The sequence below is a fragment of the Benincasa hispida genome, chromosome 7, assembly GCF_009727055.1.
Source record: "Benincasa hispida cultivar B227 chromosome 7, ASM972705v1, whole genome shotgun sequence".
In the NCBI taxonomy this organism is placed as follows: domain Eukaryota; kingdom Viridiplantae; phylum Streptophyta; class Magnoliopsida; order Cucurbitales; family Cucurbitaceae; genus Benincasa; species Benincasa hispida.
In genome coordinates, this window is record NC_052355.1 from 26,568,007 (window position 1) to 26,588,359 (window position 20,353).

Sequence of the window (20,353 nt, forward strand, 5' to 3'; positions counted from 1 at the left end):
TTTATGTTGAATATTTTAAAAATATGTGATTTTATTTATTAAACTCTTTAATAAACAAAAACATTTATTTCATGCTTATAAAATATTTGACTAATTCACCTCTCAGGTTAGTTCCCAAGTAGGGGTATTCTCGTTCCATCGGCTTAAATACCCCAGCTTAGATAGAACGTTCCGTGGACAAATATCCTTTATAGGCAATTATTTTATAAATTCAATCTTTTATGAAATTCATTTTAATCCTATTAAAACAGATTAAAAGATTAACCTATTACTAATCTATTAGAAGTATCTTTAACATAAGTCTAGGTGAATCAATTTTAAACCATTTAAAATTAGTTTGGACCTATGTTTGTATGCAACTCTTGATTATAGATTTTAATCTAATTCATAACTATTATAAAATAATGAAATTATTAAAACCAATAATTTGCATCTAATGACATTGATAAAATATAACAATTATATTTATCTAAATAATGTCATGCTCAATGCAAAGTTTATTTTCATCCGATAATAATAACACTTATAATTATCATCCATGAAAATAAACATATGTATTCATTTTCATTAAACAATATTATTATATTATTACTAATAAAAATAATTCACATGCTATCATACTATATAACAATTATAATTTAGTATGATGTATGAGCATGCTTAATTAATCATTCAACCATATAATATAACACTTATATTGAAAAAGATGCATGAAATATGTTTATTTTAAGGTGAGATTTTAAACTATATGACATACAATATGCATATTACTAATTTAATCATACAGAATTAAATTAAATAGCGAAATAGACCGAATTTGGCATATAAAAAAGTTATATCAATACAACTAATTTGTATTAATCTAATTAATTAAAATAAATAAAAAAAACATAAATACAAGGAAAAACTGATGCCCTAAAAGTTGGAGGAAGACTCGAACTAGTGACTATATGAGCGGACTGCTCAAGTGCCTCAGCCTCGGAGCGTCACGACATTGTACCCTAGCATCGCGACGCTATGGAAAAAACTAACATTCTACTTCGCATTGGAGCGTCGTGATGCTGTAGCATAGATTGCACAGATCTGCTTCGAAATTGCACTGAAATCCTCTATTTTTCATCCCGAACATCAACAACACTTGCAAAATGATTTATAGACTCGATTACTGAATTAAATGTCTAAATACAACGATCCCTTACATGATCAAATAGAGTAAAAACATTAATCTAAAGTGCCAAATTCGAAAACGTCTATTTGCAAACCCACATTCATAATGTAGAGAAAACAACCCACCTTTTTCTCTATTTTTGCTTCTAAAAATCGAAAATCAAAATTGCAAGAATTGGGCTTTGATACCAATAAAAGAGAATCTAATTCCCGTAGGAGCGTGTGATCGCCTTACAATTTTAAAAAAATGATTTTGTAAGAAACTAAAATCAATGAACTCATGAAAATATTCAAAGGATAAGCATACAAAAGGACCTAAATATGCTTCTAATGAAGAAGAAGGGAAGAAGTGAACTCAACCCTGTGGAATCTTTTCCTTCTTCATGTTTTCCCCTCCAAAGATCACGAACAATCTCAAGCTTCTCAACGAACAAGAACACCACCTCTAAGGCTATCTTTTTATTCTCTTAGAATTAAAAAAAAAAATTGGAAATATGAGCTCCAAGACCTTTTGATGGAGGATTTTTTAGAGAGAAATTCTTTTCGGAGAAGAGTGACTAGAGAGGAGGTAGAGGTTAGGTCATTTTTCACAAAAACAAACCCTTACCCTAAAAAGGTTATAATAGTATATTTATAAGGAGAGAGGGTAACCTCTTCTCCAAGCTTGTCCACTTTTCTCCTTTTAGCTAATTAATTAATTAACTATTATTTAATTAATTAGCATACAAATTAAATAACTATATACTAAATCAATTTTAATATAAAATTAATTAATTAATTAACATACAAATATCACATATTTATATGTATATATCTCTTTATGAATCCAATTCATCATAAATCTAATATTTGAATCTCGTTCAAATACATCTCTTATAATATAGTTTGGATTAGAGATCATATCCATTAGAATTCACTATACTTTATATTAAAAATATTTCTTTAATTAATTTGAACAATTCAAATAATTCGCTAACAAGGGGACATTTCTAGTGGGCCAGATTTCTTTCTGGTGGGCAGTTGTGAGTTTTCCACGTAAATTCTTGTGTTTCTTTTCTTTTAATTTCTCGGTTCTGTTTATTCGGGAGAAGTGGGAGGTTTTTCCCAATACGCCTAATGCAGTATTACCTTAATAAGGTTCCAAAATCTCCCAGATTTTTACGCACCACTATAAGAAAGAGATGCAAATGCAAAATAAGAATCCAGTTCTAATTTTATAGTCTGAAAACATGAAGATATGGAACTTAAAAAGACCAATTTTTCACGTCAATCCCTGAGAATCAGCCACGGTGATTCGGTGGAAGAACCCTAATAAAAGAAGAAAGCTGAAGCTGAAGAAGAACGATGGAAGAAATCTGAAGAAGAAGAAATAAATCAGGCATTCGGCATTGGTCAAAAGGGAACTGAAGTCGCATGAAGCTGAAGAAGAAAACTAAAGCCGCAAATCGAAGAAATTTGAAGGCACGTAAGAACCCTAAGCCGCATTGTGTTTTCAAACGTGGTTGTATTTTTAAATTTTACAGCTCAATCACTATGTATTTTGCATTTATGCAAAATCTATATTGTTAGGTTATGGACCTAATTTTAGTAATCTTTTTTGACATTTTTGCAAGCAGCCCAATATTTTTCTTTTAAGTAAATAAGTAGGTCAATCTCAAAATAAACCATTCATGTACACGATTACTTATAAACTTCGGAGTTTTGATTTCTACACCTAAATATTTTTTTAGGTAACTTTTTCAATAACTTTTGTATAAATTTGTAGATGCAATTTTAATGGATTTTTTCCTAAATTATTTCTTCTTAAAATATTGTAAGTTTTGAAACTTGTTATTAATATATAAGTTTCTAAATTTGTTAACAAATATTGTTGTTTCAAAGTAAAACTTAAAATTTCGAGGCACGTTTGTTTCTCTTCAAAATTAAATATTTTAAGCAAGTTCGTTTTGGAACTCTCTCGTTGCCTTATCCTCATCCTCTAGTTTGAAATTGAGGGGTGTGTTAGCTATTTTGAAATGGTTGGATTTAATGTCCTAAATCTTGTAGAATTCATAGTTTGTAATTTGTAAATATAAATTATTTATTTAATAAAATAAGATGTATTTTATTTGATATTTAAATTACATTAACTCAATCCAACAAACTAAAATCTAGGATTACTTAATGTAGCTTGAGCTGTATGTGGTAGACATACAGGTGAATTACGTTTACGTAATAACCTAAAAGGTCTGCACTATATGGATAAGGTTGGGTACCTTATCTTTGTGACACCGCGGATACGACCCACTTTGTAAGTGTTACAGACGATATGATCCATATTGTTCATGTAGAGACATGTGAGTGAGGTATCCTGTATAAAGTGTTTATATAATATTAGACCATGAAACGATTGGTTTCTCTCTATAACACCGTTAGTTGAACAAATTAACATTTCACTAGGATGACCATTGGTGACTTGACTTTAATCTTGAGAGAGTTGTAAACTCCTACCTATAAAGACAATCATTTGATTTGTATGGGTGAGAATGGTTAGTTTCGCTGACTCAATAATAAGCCTACCATTTTGGGAATTTGTTTAAGTTGAGAGCTAGAAACGCAGCTACACAAGATGAAATTCAATCATTCCCATTGTTAAGGAAAGTAGATGAATTACTCCCTTAATAGATAATTTCGGGTCTTGAACAATGAGGCCTCACCCCTTCATTAGCCTAAAAGAGGTTAGTTTATAGTTGAAATATATACTGTTTGTTCATTAGAGGCATCCGTGGTACTTAATGAGTTAGATGTAACTACAAGGGCAAAATAGTGATTTAACCCAGCTGTAATTTTGAACAATTCATGAAAGGTTAACTTACTGTTAAGTGGTTATATCCGTGGACATAAAAATATTTTTACAGTGAGAAGAGTACAGTTGTGGGTCTTTAGTGGAGTGACTTGCAGTTAATGAACATTGATTAATTTAATTAAAGAGTTTAATTAATTAATTTCATATCATTGGAGCTTCTAATATGTAAGTTCATAAGGTCTCTTTACTAGTTCATTAAGGGTTGAATAAGAATAAATTAATTTTAGATTAATTTGAATTGTTCAAATTAAATAAGGGAACTATTTGTATAAGATACAATTGATATAATATATATAAATACATTATAACATAAAGTTAATTTTGAATGAGATTCAAAATTATACTTTACTATACGAGTGAGATAAATATTTGAATAAAATTCAAATATTATTTATATGAATAAGATTCATATAAAACTCTAGGTTAAAACTAATATGAATGAGATTCATATTAAAAACTATAAATTATGTGAAAGAATATTATTTGAATAGGTTTCACATTAAATTAAGTATGTGATATTTTATGTATTAATTAATGCTATTTATTTAATTATATTAAATATGATTTAATATATATTTTAATTATANNNNTTTTAATTATATTAATATTATTAATATAATTATATTTAATTATATTTAATGATATTAAATTAATAATATTAAGAATAACTCCTAGGGAATTATTGTTTACGGGTGAATGGGGAGTTATTAAGTAATAACTTCCACTCTCTCACATAGTACATAAGAGTGTTTTCGCAAAATTACATAACACAGTTTGTTGGTTCTAAAAACTCTTTGAAAAAAAAAATAGTCTTAAGCTTTCTATCAAATTCATTTTTTTCTTCCCTTACCAAAATTGAAGAGCCCACACCTTCTTCGATTCTAATCACGAGAATAGTGAGGAACATCAATTAGTGGTGTTCTTTGTATGTTGTGTTCGAGGGAGAATCCAAGTGTTAGTGACGTTTGTGACAGTTTAATCCGTGGAGAAAATCCTGTAAGTGACGATCTTCAAAGGTTTGTTGCTTTCTCCCTTGAATCTGTTAAGCATAATGTATATTTAATGTTTATCATGGTTTTCTGTCACATGTTTTTTTTTTCCTTTGTTTTAAGTTTTTCCAAAACAAAATTTATTGGCACAAGATGATCATTCACTTCTGCTGAGGAGTTTAATTCCTTTGTAACAGTCATGGTCATAAATATATTTCCTAAGCATCTCCCACTCATTCTTCTTGTACTGAGATGCCCCTAACATACCATTTACAACATTCTTGCAAACATTTGAACTCAAATGACTTTGAATTTGATTGTGAAGTCATAAATTGAAAATTCTTCTTCATTACTATTACATAAAAATACTTTGACAATATTTCTTTACTTCCAAATATATCATTTTCCTTTAAATCATCATTAAAATCAATATCTCGTATAACTTGATCATTCGAAGAAGAACTAGAAGAACCTAAACATAACAGTCTATCACCACCTCCATTACTAATACCATTACAAAATCCTTCTAAAGAATGATGACTAACGTGAACAATTAAATGATGACTAGTACTTGCATCTTTAACTAAAGTTAGAAGCCAACTAAAATCCTTATCGTGTTTTATTGGGAACACATATTTAATATTAGGTTGACAAAAATCCAATAATACTAATAAATCTATAGAAGCATCCAACTGAATTTCTCCCAATACCAAACTAACTAAACCATTAAAGTTTATCATATCATCAACAAAAACTCCAGCAACACTATAATTCTCATAACAATTGTAATGGGTCCACTATCCACCATAGAAACAAAACTATATGAAAATTAACCATGGTATCATATTACTGCAGAAAAGGAAAAAAAGATTGTATAAGAAATCAATAGTGAAAATATCCATTACAGATAGACAAAGATTGAAGTCTATCACTGTCTATCATTGATAGATAGGACTCTATTTCTGTCTATCAGTGATTGATCGAGATAAAGTTGTCCTGAAAAGGATTGTAAACAAAATTAATGAATAAGCACATTATACAAACACAAACACAAACCAATACAAACAAGTCTAAAAAAAGAAAAAAAAAAAAGACAAAATACACATTAATATATGTCTATCACGACGTTCTATTTACATTACATCTATCATAAAGATAGAGTTCTATTTATGTCTATCACTAATATAGATAGAGTTCTATCACTTACAAACACAAACCAAGATGGACTCCAAACACAAAATTGTTGAACTTCTATCGCTATCTATATAACTCTATCTATCATTGATAGCTAGTGGTAGAACTTTATCACAGTCTATCAACGATCAACACTGATAGACTAGTGATGGACAATGATAGAAGATTTTCTCGTCCTAAATTATATATACATCTTCACACCAACAAATAAAAAACAGAGAAGAACATACAAAAGAAGTAAATTGCAAACACAAACAAAAACAAATACAAACAAATCTAAAACAGAAAAAAAACACATAATAAAGATAAACCAAGATAGGTATAGAGTTCTATCACTTACAAACATAAACCAAGATAGAATCCAAACACAAATCTATATAGAATTATATATCACTGATAGATAGGGATACATCTTTATCCCAGTCTATCAACGACAAACAATGATACAAATATATCTAGACAGTGATAAAGTTATATCACTTTCTATCATTGATAACTGCATGTTGTTTTCTAATTGAGACCACATTTATGTCGGGTGAATGGGTATCAATCAATCGTTATTTTAGTTAGTGGGGTCCATCTGATTGCTTTTGATATTGTTTACATGTCTGTTCGTAATTGTAATTAGATGTGGGATCCACTATACTATCTGTAATCAAATCTTGTAAATAGATTGATCTTTAGAAGGTGCTCAATTCGATTGAGTTTGAATATGCAATGGGACCCACTTATTTTATTAAAATATTTTATGACGAACTTGAAGGAATCGAATTCATCAACGCAAGCGCGTGAATGCTTGTGCTTTCGAAATTTGTTTTGAAAATTAAGAAAAAACAGAGAAAACATACAGAATATAATAGATATAAATTAATAAGCATGTTGTATATGGAAGAAAACATACCCTTGATGACCTTCTTCAATGTTTTCCTCTGCACGAACTACTTGAAAACTTTCTTCAAGAATTCCTTTTTTGTGATTGAAAACTTATAGAAATACAAGTTATTGTAGTCTTTTACTTAAAATAATGAGGTTAGAAATGCAGAATATGTGTTAATCTTATGAAGAATTAATGCTTGAAATGATGTTTGTGCTGAAGTACGCTAAAAATGCCCGCTGACTGCATTTCATGAGTTTTATTGCGTCAAAGTGTTTATTTTGCAACTGATCGCAGGTTCGCATGCACTGGTCTTCCACCCGATGAAATAGTTGATTGGTTGATATGGACACATAATATATCTGTAGTAAGGTGAGTTTAGCTGTCAATTTTTAGTGGAGTGTCTGGTAGTTAAGAGATGGTGGATCTCATGACTAAAGAGTTTAGTCAGTTATTCACGTACCATTGAAGCTTCAAGCTACAGAACCATAAGGTCCCCTTAGTAGCTCAATGGATTCAAGTTGAGAATCAGTTCTTGGTGTTAAATTTTCAAATTGACAAGAGGAAATTTGATTATATATGATATGATCATTGGAAGCAAGAAAACTCTAACAACTGCCTTTTTTCCTTCACTTCTTTACTACAACTTGTTGTTGTCTTACATTTTGATTTAAGAGTTTATTTATTTATTTATAAACAACAACTCTATTTCTATTTATTTATCATCATATCTACTTTCATCATCTTCTCTATTTCTACCTTTGCTTTTTCTTTCATCATGAGTAATTAATCTTCACGGGGTAAGGGGAAAGATTAATGTTTTGAACTAAGTTAAACCTTTAAAGATTAAGCCCTTTTGCTTAGTGTATGACTATTTAAATGCTTGCCTATGATCATTCATTGAGTAAAGTAGTTATGACTAACTGCCTGAGAGGGTAAGTAGTTGTGGATCTCACTAAGCAAAGTAAGAAGTATTTCTAGAGATAGAAATAACCTTATACTCAATGCAACATCACTCACGTGTCATAGAAATATGACAAGTGTGGCTGGCTGCCGAGAGGTGTGCGATGAACAGATATTGCAAGCTAGGATCACCCTTAAAGTAAACTTAGGGATGCGACAAGAATCTCCCCCAAACCTTGCCTTCTCCATACATTTTTCACATGTTAAAGTTGTTGTTAATCTCAAGTTCCTCGGAATCAAGAAACTTGTAGTTTGTTTATACTTGGCAAATTATAAGAAAAAATTGTGACAAGCGCATGATTAACTGCAACTATACACACAATCAGTTCAACGAAAAGACACTCTAGTATAGTTTATGTCAATCAAATTTAGTAGTTCAATAAGTTTTTGGTGTCGTTGCCGGGATTTGGAACTAATTCAATGTTTGATTTTGTGTTTTTGCAGCGCACCCTTTCGATTTTTGGAGTATTGCTAGCTTAAGTGATAAATGACAAACAGTATATGAGTACGGGTGCTGAACCTGAATTCAATATTGACCTTGGAATTGAGAGAACTTTTCGTCATAGAGCAAGGAAAAATAGGAACAAACGAAAAAGGAATATGGCTAACAATAACAACTAGAATAATCAGGCTGGGTAAATGACGTGTTTGGGCCAAGTCAACAAGATCCCATTTTTCTGGCCGTAGACCGCAACATTCCTATGAGGAATTATGCGGCCCTGAATCTCTACGATTTCTCACCTGGTATTATGCGGCCAACCCTCAAGGAGAATGCTAGGTTTGAGATTAAGTCGGTGATGCTACAAATGATTTAAACTGTATAGTAGTTTGGAGGGATCCAAGGTGAAGATCCTCATGCCCACCTGACAAGCTTTGTAGAAATGTGCAATACATTCTCTATTATAGGCGTCACACCAGAAGGAATCAGGCTCTCTCTTTATCCTTACACTATTTGCGATGAGTCCAAGAAATGGGCCTATTTTTTGGAGTCGAATTAGATTGTATCTTGGGACCAGTTAGTGGAACAGTTTATGAAAAAGTTCTTCCCTCTCGCTGTTAACGGAAGAAGACAGCAGAACATCTTGAATTTTGAACAAGGAGACTCAGAAACGTTGAGCGCTGCTTGAGTCTGATTTAGGCGTCTTATACGTAATTGCCCGCACATTGGCATCCTTGACTGCGTTTTGATGGAGTATTTTTACAATAGGCTAATCGAATTTTGCAATTGGTAGCTGATGCCTCTGCAGTAGGCGACCTGATGGACAAGACCTATATTGAGACCAAAGCGATATTGGACAAGATTTTCAGAAATACGAATGATTGGGTAGATGACAGTTACAGAAATAGGAATGCAGATAGGAGAAAGATGGAAGGAGCAATAGTACTGGCAAATGCGGTGAGCTCACTAGTTGTCTAAATGGCCAATGTTACTTCTCTTTTACAAACTATGGCAATAAATCAAGGTGCGTTGAATAAGTATGTTGCTCAGTTGAACACCATGACGCAAGTTGCGGCGATAAGCCGTGTACAATGTGGAGAGCCTCACTCAGTTGATACATGTCTACGTGACCTTCAGACGGTTCTCTCCATCCACAATAACTCGTTTAGTAACACTTACAATCCGGGTTGGAGGAATCACCCCAATTTCTCTTGGAGAGGAAGTCAAGTACAGTTATGCAGAAAAATGCACACCAACAATAGTAAGCGCATATAGGGAATCTACCTGGATTCAATCAGCACCCCCACGACTATCCACAAAACCAGAATCGACCTCATTACAACCATAATCATGCGTCAAGTTCGAATGCTTTGTCATCATTGGACATGCTTCTCAAAGAATACATTCAGAAAAACGATGTGTTAATCCAATTGCAAGCCTCCTCAATATAGAATCTAGAGGTGCAAGTAGGGCAGATTGCCAATGATCTAAAGAACAGGCAACCAGACACCCTACTTAGTAACACTGAGGCTCCTCGTGGAAATGGCAAGGAGTAGTACCAAGCCATGACACTGCGAAGTGAGAGAACAATGAGTAAACTGCCTGCTGAGACCCAAGAAAGCAAACCAATGAAGCTATGAAATCACAGACTCTAAGAGAACAAAAAATTAAGATTCCAACAACTACTCCAATTAACCCTGATAACCCTGAATTCTTAACAGATTTGCATTATGTGACCTAGGAGTCAACATCAACTTGATGCCACTGTCCATTTTTAAAAAGCTAGGCATTAGTGAGTCGATTCCTACTCCCATGACCTTGCAACTAGCTGACCGGTCCATAACGTACCCAGAAGAGAAGATAAAAGATGTTCTTATGCAAGTTGATAAATTCATCTTCCTTGTGGATTTTATTATTCTGGATTACGAAGTTGGCCCGAAAATACCAATCATCCTTATTCTATGATATGTCTCGTGAAGTCGTCTTTCTCGTGAAAATGAATTTGTCAAAATTTACACGAAAGTTGAGTTGGTTCAACTTTACGAGACAACTCATTCGTTCAACTTGTGCAACTTTCTCGTAAAGTTGACCAAGTCAACTTTCTCGTAAAGTGACCAAGTCAACTCTCTCGTAAAGTTGACTTGGTCAACTTAAGTCAATTTTCTCCTAAGTTTTTTGAATATTTATTTATACATTTTATTTCGGCCAATAAGTTTTATTTTCACTTGCAAAACATCTTGCGTGTTTGTTTACTACGGTGGTATTTGGAATGAGGATGAATGAGAAACAAAATAGTCTGTCGTTTGTCTCATAAAGTTATATATATATGTCTTGTGAAGTTACTTCATGAGACAAATTTCACGAGATAAAAGACATAAATCAACTTAACTTTACGAGACAAAAGATTGACTTTTGTCTCTCGTAAAGTTGAGTTGATTTCAGTCTTTTGTCTCGTGAAGTAACTTCACAAGAAAAACTTACAACATTATGGGACAAACGACAGAGAACTTTCACGCTATTTTAGAAACTTCCCACTGTTGTGAATACTTTATGAGACAAATATTCATAATAACTTCACGAGATATTTGTCTCGTGAAGTTCCGAAAAATGCGAAATCAAACCCATACGAAGTTTACCCCCTTACCCCACATATTTTACAAGATGAAATGACAAATATGTCATTGATAGAAAAGAGTTTTGGTTTTTTCACTACACATTCCTACTAGAAATCACATAGATTCCCCCCTATGTACAATATAATCGATTGATAATCTTTTGGAAATAAAGAAAATGGAAAAGGTACTTGTGTACCTTTTGTCAAAATCTGAATCGGGTGAAGGGGGAAACGGAAGACGTTCAACAACCACGAAAGATGAGTCTTCTTTATAGAGGTAAGGGAGTCTTTGCGAGAAGAGAGTCCAACAATGATTGAAAACTTAGCGAGAAGAAGTAGAAAACCCTAACTTCCATGGGAAGAAGAAGTCTCTGTGATAACATTTGTCATTTCAAGTTCTATTGAGTGGAAAATTTGTATTTTTACGTGGTGGGTGTTTTGAATTTCAAGCTTAGCCCTAAAAAAATAAAATTTTTAAAACATGTGCAACTACTAATACTAACACGTAGTAATAGTGGAAACACGAGGTCGATCCTTAGGGACTCTTTTAACTAACAAACTTGACTTTTGAATTCCAATTTGTGGGGGGTTTGTTGAACTTTTAGAAGTAAAGTAAAACTAAAACTAGAATTGATATGAATTTTGTAAGAGACTAATAGTAGAGAGCATAAAAGAATTTTTGCTAAGATTCAATGTAAAATATCTTGGGAAATTATGTTGGTTAGTCTAATTCAATCATTGGCTTAATTATATTTATGCAATTTAATTGTTCTATAATCCATTAGAGACATGCCCTAACGTCCCAGTTAGTTAATTAACCTAAAATTGTCAATTAACCCTAATTTAGTTCTAAGATGCTTCTTAAAGACATTCCACATAAAATTCCCAAATTGCATCAAGAATGAATGATTTGTTTGATTGTTCTAAACTAGCCATACTTTGAAGAGAAGTCCACATTTTCATTCAAGATTTTTAGTCAACTTCATTAAAATTATGCTATAGAGCCATGTAATTTTGCATAAAAAATCTGACAAATTTGAGGTGTTAACTCATTTCTATCAAATTTTATTCAAATTAAAATAAAAAAACATCCAAGAACAATCAATTACATAAGATAGAAATACAAGAAAAAGCCTCAAGAATTTACTAACCTAACAATTTTCCCGAGAAAGAATATTAACTAGCCATGAAGTGGTAAATTCTTGAAGAAATCCATTGAATCAAATAAGAAAATGATTCGAGAATGAAGAAATTACAGAAATTTCTCTTCAGAATCATGAAAATTGATCTCTCTTTCATAAAAAAAGTGGCCTCTCTCCCTTAAAAATTCTGGAAAAACTGAGTTTCAATGGCTGCAGGTTGTAGCGTTGCGATCCTGGAGTGACGTTGGCTTGACGTTCACTTGCGCGAAGGCGCACACATTTTGTTTCCCCTTCAATGTTCGTAGTGTCACATCACTATTGTTATGTAGCGTTGCGAACTCTGTATGGCCGAATTAAGCATGCTAACCTTTCAGCGCTGCTCAATGCTGGTTTGAGGGTTGTGACGCTACTTCCAGTTGCATTTTTAAACATTTTGACTTTCTTTAATTATGTAACTTTCTTGGTCTGTTTTGCTCTTTTTTAATTCAAATTTCTTGTAATGACTCCAAAATGTTCCCTAAAATTGACATATTAAAGCAAATGAATAGAGTAAAATCGAGGGATTTAATAAAAAGATATAGTTTTTTCAAGACCTATTAATAGATCCCTCAACTTAAAGTCTGAAAAGTTAAAAAAGTAGTTTTGAAAATGAAGTTACTTTTGAATGAGTAAAAACTTTTTGGGTCAAAAATGACGATATTTCAATAATGGAAAACAAAGTTCAAGAATTTTTTTTTTTTTTTAAATGAAAGATATTAATGTAATATAGCCACGTTTTATGTCTAAAGCCCCAGACAACCTCGATTATTTTAAAGTTAATATCCCCTAAACAAAATTTTCGACGCCAAAGCTTCGATGGCGGGAACCAATGATCGAAGGAAACACCATCGAAACCCCGTAGTAGAGAGAGGAAGAAAGATTTGGTAGACCGGCGTAGCGAACAGAAATCAGTAGTTTCTTCTCAAGCGCCATTCCCCAAATGCCGCTTCAATGCCTTAAGCAATGGATGATCATCGATGAAGCTCGTCGAGGCCTCGTTTTAGGTTTTACATTTTCTTATTCTACTTTTCGCATCTCTGATTTCTTTCCGATTGTCGAATTTTGCACATGAATTTGATAATCACTTTTTTTTTTCAATATTCACTCGATTCGATCTCATAGCCGATGATGTATATATGAATGCTTGTCCTGCGGGCGTTTCTATTCGAAAAGATGTGCCGAAGAACAGAGAGGAATCATCAATGTTTTCTCAGGAGTCGATCCTTAATGGATGACTGTGGATGAAGTTGGTCGAGTTCTTGTTTTAGGTGTTTGCATTTTTCTTATTCGAATGTTCGCATCGTATTTCGGTATACGAATTTGAGAACCTTTTTGGTTTTTGAAAATTTACCATTTGTTCTCAGGACCAGTAGCGTACGGATACTCGGACCGTGGTCGTTATTCCTATATGAAAAAGCACTTTCGTCTTCTGATTCCTTTCTAATCATTTCTCTCATCACATCATCGTTTGAATTGTTTCATTTTCTTAAGTTTTGATGTTTTGCTTGCAGACTCAAAAACACTGAAAGAAGAGAAGACACAGGAGCTCTCACATTCAAAACACTGAATAAGTCGGTAGTTAGTAGTTTAGAATTTCTTTCGTATGTAGACAAAATGAAAGTTTCATTTTGTCTACATACACTTCCATTTTGCTCTATTATCATCATCATTATTATTACTATGTAGAAGATGGATCTTAGCCCGAATCTTGTCTCGAAGAAAATCGGTGTTATATCACTCTGAGTTCAAGCTTACAAGTTAGGGGAAGTTTAAGTTTCTTAAAATACGTTCTGAACACTCATTCCCTCTTGCACGGGTTCTATTATTACGTAAAATAGAGAGGAAATAATATTTTAGGAAGTCATTGTTATACATTATTAAATCACCATGGATTCAAAAGTATAAGCTTATACGTTAGGATAGATAATACTCCCATAGCCTCTCTGTTATTGTTAATATATGTACATCAAAGGGTGACTGTCGCTTGAAGCACTATAGTTTCTCTCCATTTACTTCATCAAGAAATATTACTTATTTGTACCGACTCCACGAATTAAGATACTGACACAATGTATCATATGAAAACTGTCTCTTCTGGGCCTTTTGCTTCTGAAATTTCGTCTTTATCAATAAATTGAAATAGGATAAACCAAAATGATCACGACTCTGCAATCGGTCTAATCATCAAGGTTGTAGCATAGGAATATTTCTAACCGAGGTGAATCACTCCCTGGTTTCTTACATTCATAATATCAGTTATGTGATTTTAATGTCTGCCAGAAAATCATCTAATTGACGCAATTAAGAGTCTATGTGCAATACAATGGTTACCCAAAAAAGAAAAAGAAAAGCAAAGAAGACTTTATGAGGTTGTCTCTTTAAGACTGTACATACAATCATCTGCAAGCCAAGTATTTTGCTTTTTTCTTGACCTCAACAGGAAATGACGGGCCAACAACAAAGATGAAGCACACACCTCAATCAGCACATGTAACAATGTTCTTGTGTCCCTATGGAGACAGCTTTGATATCAGAAAACTCCATAGAGATGAGCAATGGCAGCCAAAACTGCAGCTACCAGAAGCCCCCTGTTGTTCTCATGGCGATTTCCTGCATTATGTGGTCGACCTTGGCGGTGATGTGCTTGTGCCGAACCAGCTGCATAAACAGGGATTACGGCTGTACCTCCTCCATTATGAGGTCTACTGCCACCACCATTTTCTCCACCGCCGGCAACCGCACTTCCCTGACCAATCCCATTAGAAACGGTGATTTCAGTTGCACTGTATCTTCTGGCAATCTGGTTAGTAATCCCATCTTTGCTACGTTTTTCCGTGTAGGTTTTCTGTTGGTAATTAGACTCTGCATACATATAGAACATATTAAAGGAATGTAAGTGGTAACTAGTAAGTTTTCTTTTGATGACCTTTTGTTTCTTTTTGGGAAATGTGTAGGTGTATATTATTCATGGCACGCACTTTTGAGGCACCAAAAATTTCCATTCTATAAGTTTCCAATTACCTCGAAATACATTTTTTTATTTAAATCTCATTTTAGTGTCCGAACTTTTGAGTTCGATAACTTTTAAAATGCCCGTCTTCTCGTAAACTTTCAAGTCTTTTCTTTTTTGGTTTTTGAATTTTGTTAAAATATTTATTTTACTCTCTAAATTTATAGAAAAAAGCAATAATTTGATTGTCTTTATTATTCTACTATTAATATATTAAGACACATTCAAAGTCACGTCTCATATCTGAACGCACATACAAATATATTTTGAAACTTTTCAACTCAAAAAACCTGTTTTAAAAAGGCAAGTTTAATTTTCTGATATTTCAGGAAACATAAACAGTTTTATGTGGTTAAAATCATCGTTAGTGAAATGAATTTTGTTACATTTTTCTAAAAAATAGACCCTATATTTTTTTGTTTTCCAAACTCCTTTTTTCCTTCTCTAACCATGTAGTTTAAAATTACAATTTTAATATTAATGTATATATTCTCTAATTAAATACAGAGTATAAAAAGTAGTAGGAAGAGCTTATTGAACAAGTTTTTGAACTATAATAATGGAAAACACTTCTTAAAAAACACATAATATTTGCAACCAAACATATATGTAACTTGTATGCATCATGTATCATAAAATAAATGATAGTTTAATGATATGATCACTTTGTTCTTATTAAGTATTACCACTAAATAAAAAAACTAAATTGGAGACTATGAATATGTTGACTAATTAGAATAGTGATAGGTTTGGAACACTTTTCCTTATTTTATTAAGGATGGGGAAGAATTTGAAAGCTCCCCCTCCCTCCCATCAGTCTCAACATATGAGAATTGATACAAAATCTTCACTAACTCTCATGGCCTCAAATGGCCTTACAAATACCTCCTCTCCCGTGGGCCCCCCTCTCTCTCTTTTCTGTTTTTTCCTCTTCTAACTAACAATATTCCTTGGCCCACTACATTCTCTCAAATTTCCCTAACTTACACATTTTCTTTCATTTTCTTTTCATATACCTTGGTTATTAAAGGTCTATCAGATAGTTCATTATTTAATCACTTTTGTCAATATTGAGTGAGAAAGCTACAGTTAGTGGAAAAGCCATATATTATTATGGCCCTCCATTCACATGATATTAAACTTTATTTTATTTGTATATTTATTTTCATTCGACATTGTATAAGACATATTAACCTGCACTCCTCATTCACCTATGTTCTTGGGAAAATGATAAGAAATAGCATCTTTTTTAACTTTTTATTTTACACCATCACCCTTCTTGAAAAGCCGTTCACTCGTTCCAAAAGACGCTAATTTTATAAGATTAAAAATTTAAACATACTATTTCCAATAAGTTCCCATATATTCTTTCGTTAATCTTTTATTCTTTTCTTTTTTCACATTACTATTTTATTCATAACTTCAATCATACTAATTTGTCGTTTACTTTATATACACCCACACATGTTTATCTGGAATGCATGCTTTATTACAGTTTCTTGTCGGTTTCATTATTCAACTTTGTCGTATATACTTTATTATGTGCTTGATTTTGACTAAAGCATTGTTGTAATTAAAGTTATCCTAACCAAAACTTCTGAGCTAACGAGTCTTTTAATATGATATCGATAGTGGAAGTCATTCAGAATTTTAGTATTAGTATGATTAAATTTAGTGTAAATTATAAAAATCATTTGAATTAACATAAAAATTGAATCCTTATATTTTATTCAAATGTTAAAATTAAACCATAAAATTTATAATAATTAGAAAAATTAGACGTACAAATAATAAAAACTAAACTCTTAAATTTATACAAATATTACCATTTATACAATATAATTTTCAATATCTAATTTGACCCGATAATAATATTTATATAATTTTGAGAATTCAAATTTTAATTTTAAAATTTAAGGATATAATTATAACTAATTATTTTAAGTTATAAGTTTAAGCTTCTGAGATGGACTATTTAACCGAAGTTTACTTTTTACCTTAACAATTAATTACCTTTCACGTCTTTCAAGAGAAGAGAATAAGGATGAACTTATAGCACTAACAAAAACACCCATCGACATAATGGTCTTTTGAGCTTTTTAAGGAAAAAATATCCCTGCCCTGACATTCCTTTGAATTCCCTCAAATTTACGTCCCATTCAAAATTATTGAAATCCTTATGTTAGATTATTGTGAGGCAGTAATTTTCCTTTAAGGAATTATTAATTTTTCCGCAAGTGGAGACTAGACTTTGATTTAGAACTAGATACCAAGAAATGATTTCATGTTATCTTTGATTCAATTTTGAAATTGTGTAGCCCAAAAAAGTGAACATACGCAGAAGATTTGTGATAAAACTGGGTGAAATGAATTGAACTTTCTCAAGAGGTTGGAAAGGATACTTACCTGTTGGGAAGATTTGTTGCTGGAGAGCAGCAGATGAAATGGCCATGGTAGAACATAACAGCAAGAGAATCAATCTTACCCTTCTTCTTCTTCCCATTGTAATAGAAACAGCCAAGCTTCTCTGTATGTGGTTTATAGGAAAATGGTGTGATTTATTTATACAAAACGGTGGGGAAGTGGAAGTTTTTAGGTTCTTCCAATCCACTAAAGCAATCTTATCTCTTTAAGGACACGGACACGGAACAGAGGGTTTAGAATAAGACTTACTTTTAAAAAGAAACACGAACTCGAATCTTTTTCTTTTCCTCTTCTGAAACTGTTGAAGGCCCCTCAGGATTAGTACACGGTTTTCACTCTTCTGCTTCACTGTTGTTTGATATAGTAATAATAATCAAAACTTAATAGGTATGATGTGACCCCACTAATAAGAGAACTTAGGTTTCTGTTCTCCGTTTAATTTCTTTCTTCCATGATATTATGGTTCTCTTCTAAGCCTCTGATTCCTGGTCTTGAATCCTTCTTTGTTCTAAACACGGCTTTGAAACTGAGATCTTTCACACCCATTTTTGCTTCTTTTCTCTGTTGGTGTTTCTATTTCTTATTTGTAGATTAGCAGCGCTATGGCGATTGGTTGGCGAAACGAAGGTAATTGCTAGAAGTGGAAATGACCCAGCTGGTAAAAACTTCTCTAAAAAAATATTTGGTTTCGAAAGAAAACACGTCTTTTTTACCCTCTGAGTTCAAAAAACGTCAAATTCCTAAACGATGCTTGCTCAAATCCTTGTGCTTTCTGACCATATGAGTTTCCATATATTCTCGATTGATCACTGTTTAGTTTTTGTTTTTTTTGTTTTTTGTTTTTGGTCTGAAGTAAGGATTGAATTGTTGAGGTCTCATCTCAATTGAAAATGTCAGACTCTCAAATTCATAGAAATGTAAGAACATCGATAAAATGTTAACATACGGACAGAAATTTAATATCATGATTTTAAAACTATACTTATAATAATGTTGGATAAGGTGGATATTGAATTTTTTGGTTTTGACATTCTTAAATATAAAAATATTTGGGTGCATTTCACACCTATTTTTGTATAAACCATTTAAATGTTCAATTACAAATTATCACATGGTAAACTTTTTTTAAAATTTTGTAATTGAAGAAGATGTATAAAGGTGGGTGTTAGCCTCAAGTTTCATCCAAATATTACTCTCCTAAAATATGACTTTTGTTTGAAAATGTATCCGATTACAACTTGTGTAAATTGATTCTTTTTAGATAATATGTAAATTAGGAGGGTTGAATTTTAGATATCGAAATTGATAATATAAATTCTTGTCAGTTACTATATTCGTGTTGGGTAGGTGGTTGAAATAATTTGTTGTGATTGGACTACAGGTGATTTAGGTACAAGATCATGCACTATATCACGTCATTGCAATGTGATGATTGATATATTGATCGTGTTGGTGAAAACCACTATCTTGGTAAGTGACGATATCACCGCAATGAAAACGATCACGGTGTGCAATCTTCTTCATAGGTCTGTTTTTGATCTGGTTATACAATCCTCTCTCTTCTTCAAAAGCTGGGGATCACCTCGACAGATATCTATGTTTTTAAGAGCACTAAGGACGAAAATCTTTAAACCACTCCCACTTGGTTTGTTTATTTGTAAAATTACTTAAAGTATCTTTGGGTAATCATTTAGGCCCGTTTGATAGTCCTTTTGATTTTTGAAAATTAAGTTTATAAACATTCATTTGACCTCTAAGTTTCTTGTTATGTTATCTACTTTTTGTCAATGTTTTTAAGAACTAAGTCAAATCTTTTTTTTTAAAAAAAAAGTTTTAAAAAGGGTTGTTTTAAAATAAAGCAAAATGAACAAAAATATTTATAAATATAGCAAAATATCAAATTAGTGTCTATCAAAATATCAAAAATATTTACAAAATATCAAAATATCAAATATTTACAATATATCAAAATATCACATTAGGGTCATTCATTCTCTTGTTATGTTATAAAAAATATTTACAAAATATCAAAATATCAAATTAGTGTCATTCATTCTCTTGTTATGTTATCAAAAATATTTACAAAATATCAAAATATCAAATATTTTGCTATATCAAATATAGCAAAATATTTTCTATTAGTGTCTATCACTATCTATCATTGATAGACTGTGACATTTTGGAAAAATCACAAAATGACCCAAAAATAAAAAAAAATTCTATGAATGATCTCTTCCTAAAAATTTATCTATGATTGACCTTTTGTCCATGCGAAATATCAAATTTACTCTCAACTTTAAAAACTCTTCAAATCGCGCCTTTCATCGTCTTTCAATGATTTTTATTAGTGTCTATTAATGATAGATTACTATTCGTGCCTATCACTGTCTATCATTGATAGATTATGACATTTTGAAAAAATATCATAAAATAATAAAAAAAAAAATTTCTGTGAATGATCTCTTCCTAAAATTTTATCTATGACTGACATTTTGTCCATGCGAAATATCAAATTTATTCCCAATTTTAAAAAATCTTCAAATCGCACCTTTCATCTTCTTCCTTCAACGATTTTTTCGATTCATTCGATATGTATTCAATGCAACCCTAGCATTCCACCAAAGCATTATTTTCAACTAATATTCTACTAATA

At 31.9% G+C, this 20,353-nt stretch overlaps 1 protein-coding gene and 2 long non-coding RNA genes across 3 annotated transcripts; 2 read left to right on the plus strand and 1 right to left on the minus strand.

Moving 5' to 3' along the window:
• The first annotated feature begins 13,027 nt into the window (after positions 1–13,027).
• LOC120081694 lies at positions 13,028–17,595 on the plus strand. The gene is made up of 2 exons (XR_005482932.1): positions 13,028–13,270; positions 13,389–17,595. It is a non-coding gene; the product is annotated as an uncharacterized LOC120081694 (long non-coding RNA).
• On the minus strand, positions 14,510–17,934 carry LOC120081693. The gene is made up of 2 exons (XM_039036783.1): positions 17,683–17,934; positions 14,510–15,128 (listed from the first exon to the last, which is right to left on the minus strand). Exons 1-2 carry the CDS (start codon positions 17,777–17,779, stop codon positions 14,797–14,799), a joined length of 429 nt encoding a protein of 142 aa, XP_038892711.1. The 5' UTR covers positions 17,780–17,934; the 3' UTR covers positions 14,510–14,796.
• Positions 17,935–18,138: 204 nt separating this feature from the next.
• Positions 18,139–19,406, plus strand: LOC120081695. The gene is made up of 2 exons (XR_005482933.1): positions 18,139–18,358; positions 19,082–19,406. It is a non-coding gene; the product is annotated as an uncharacterized LOC120081695 (long non-coding RNA).
• Positions 19,407–20,353: the final 947 nt, after the last annotated feature.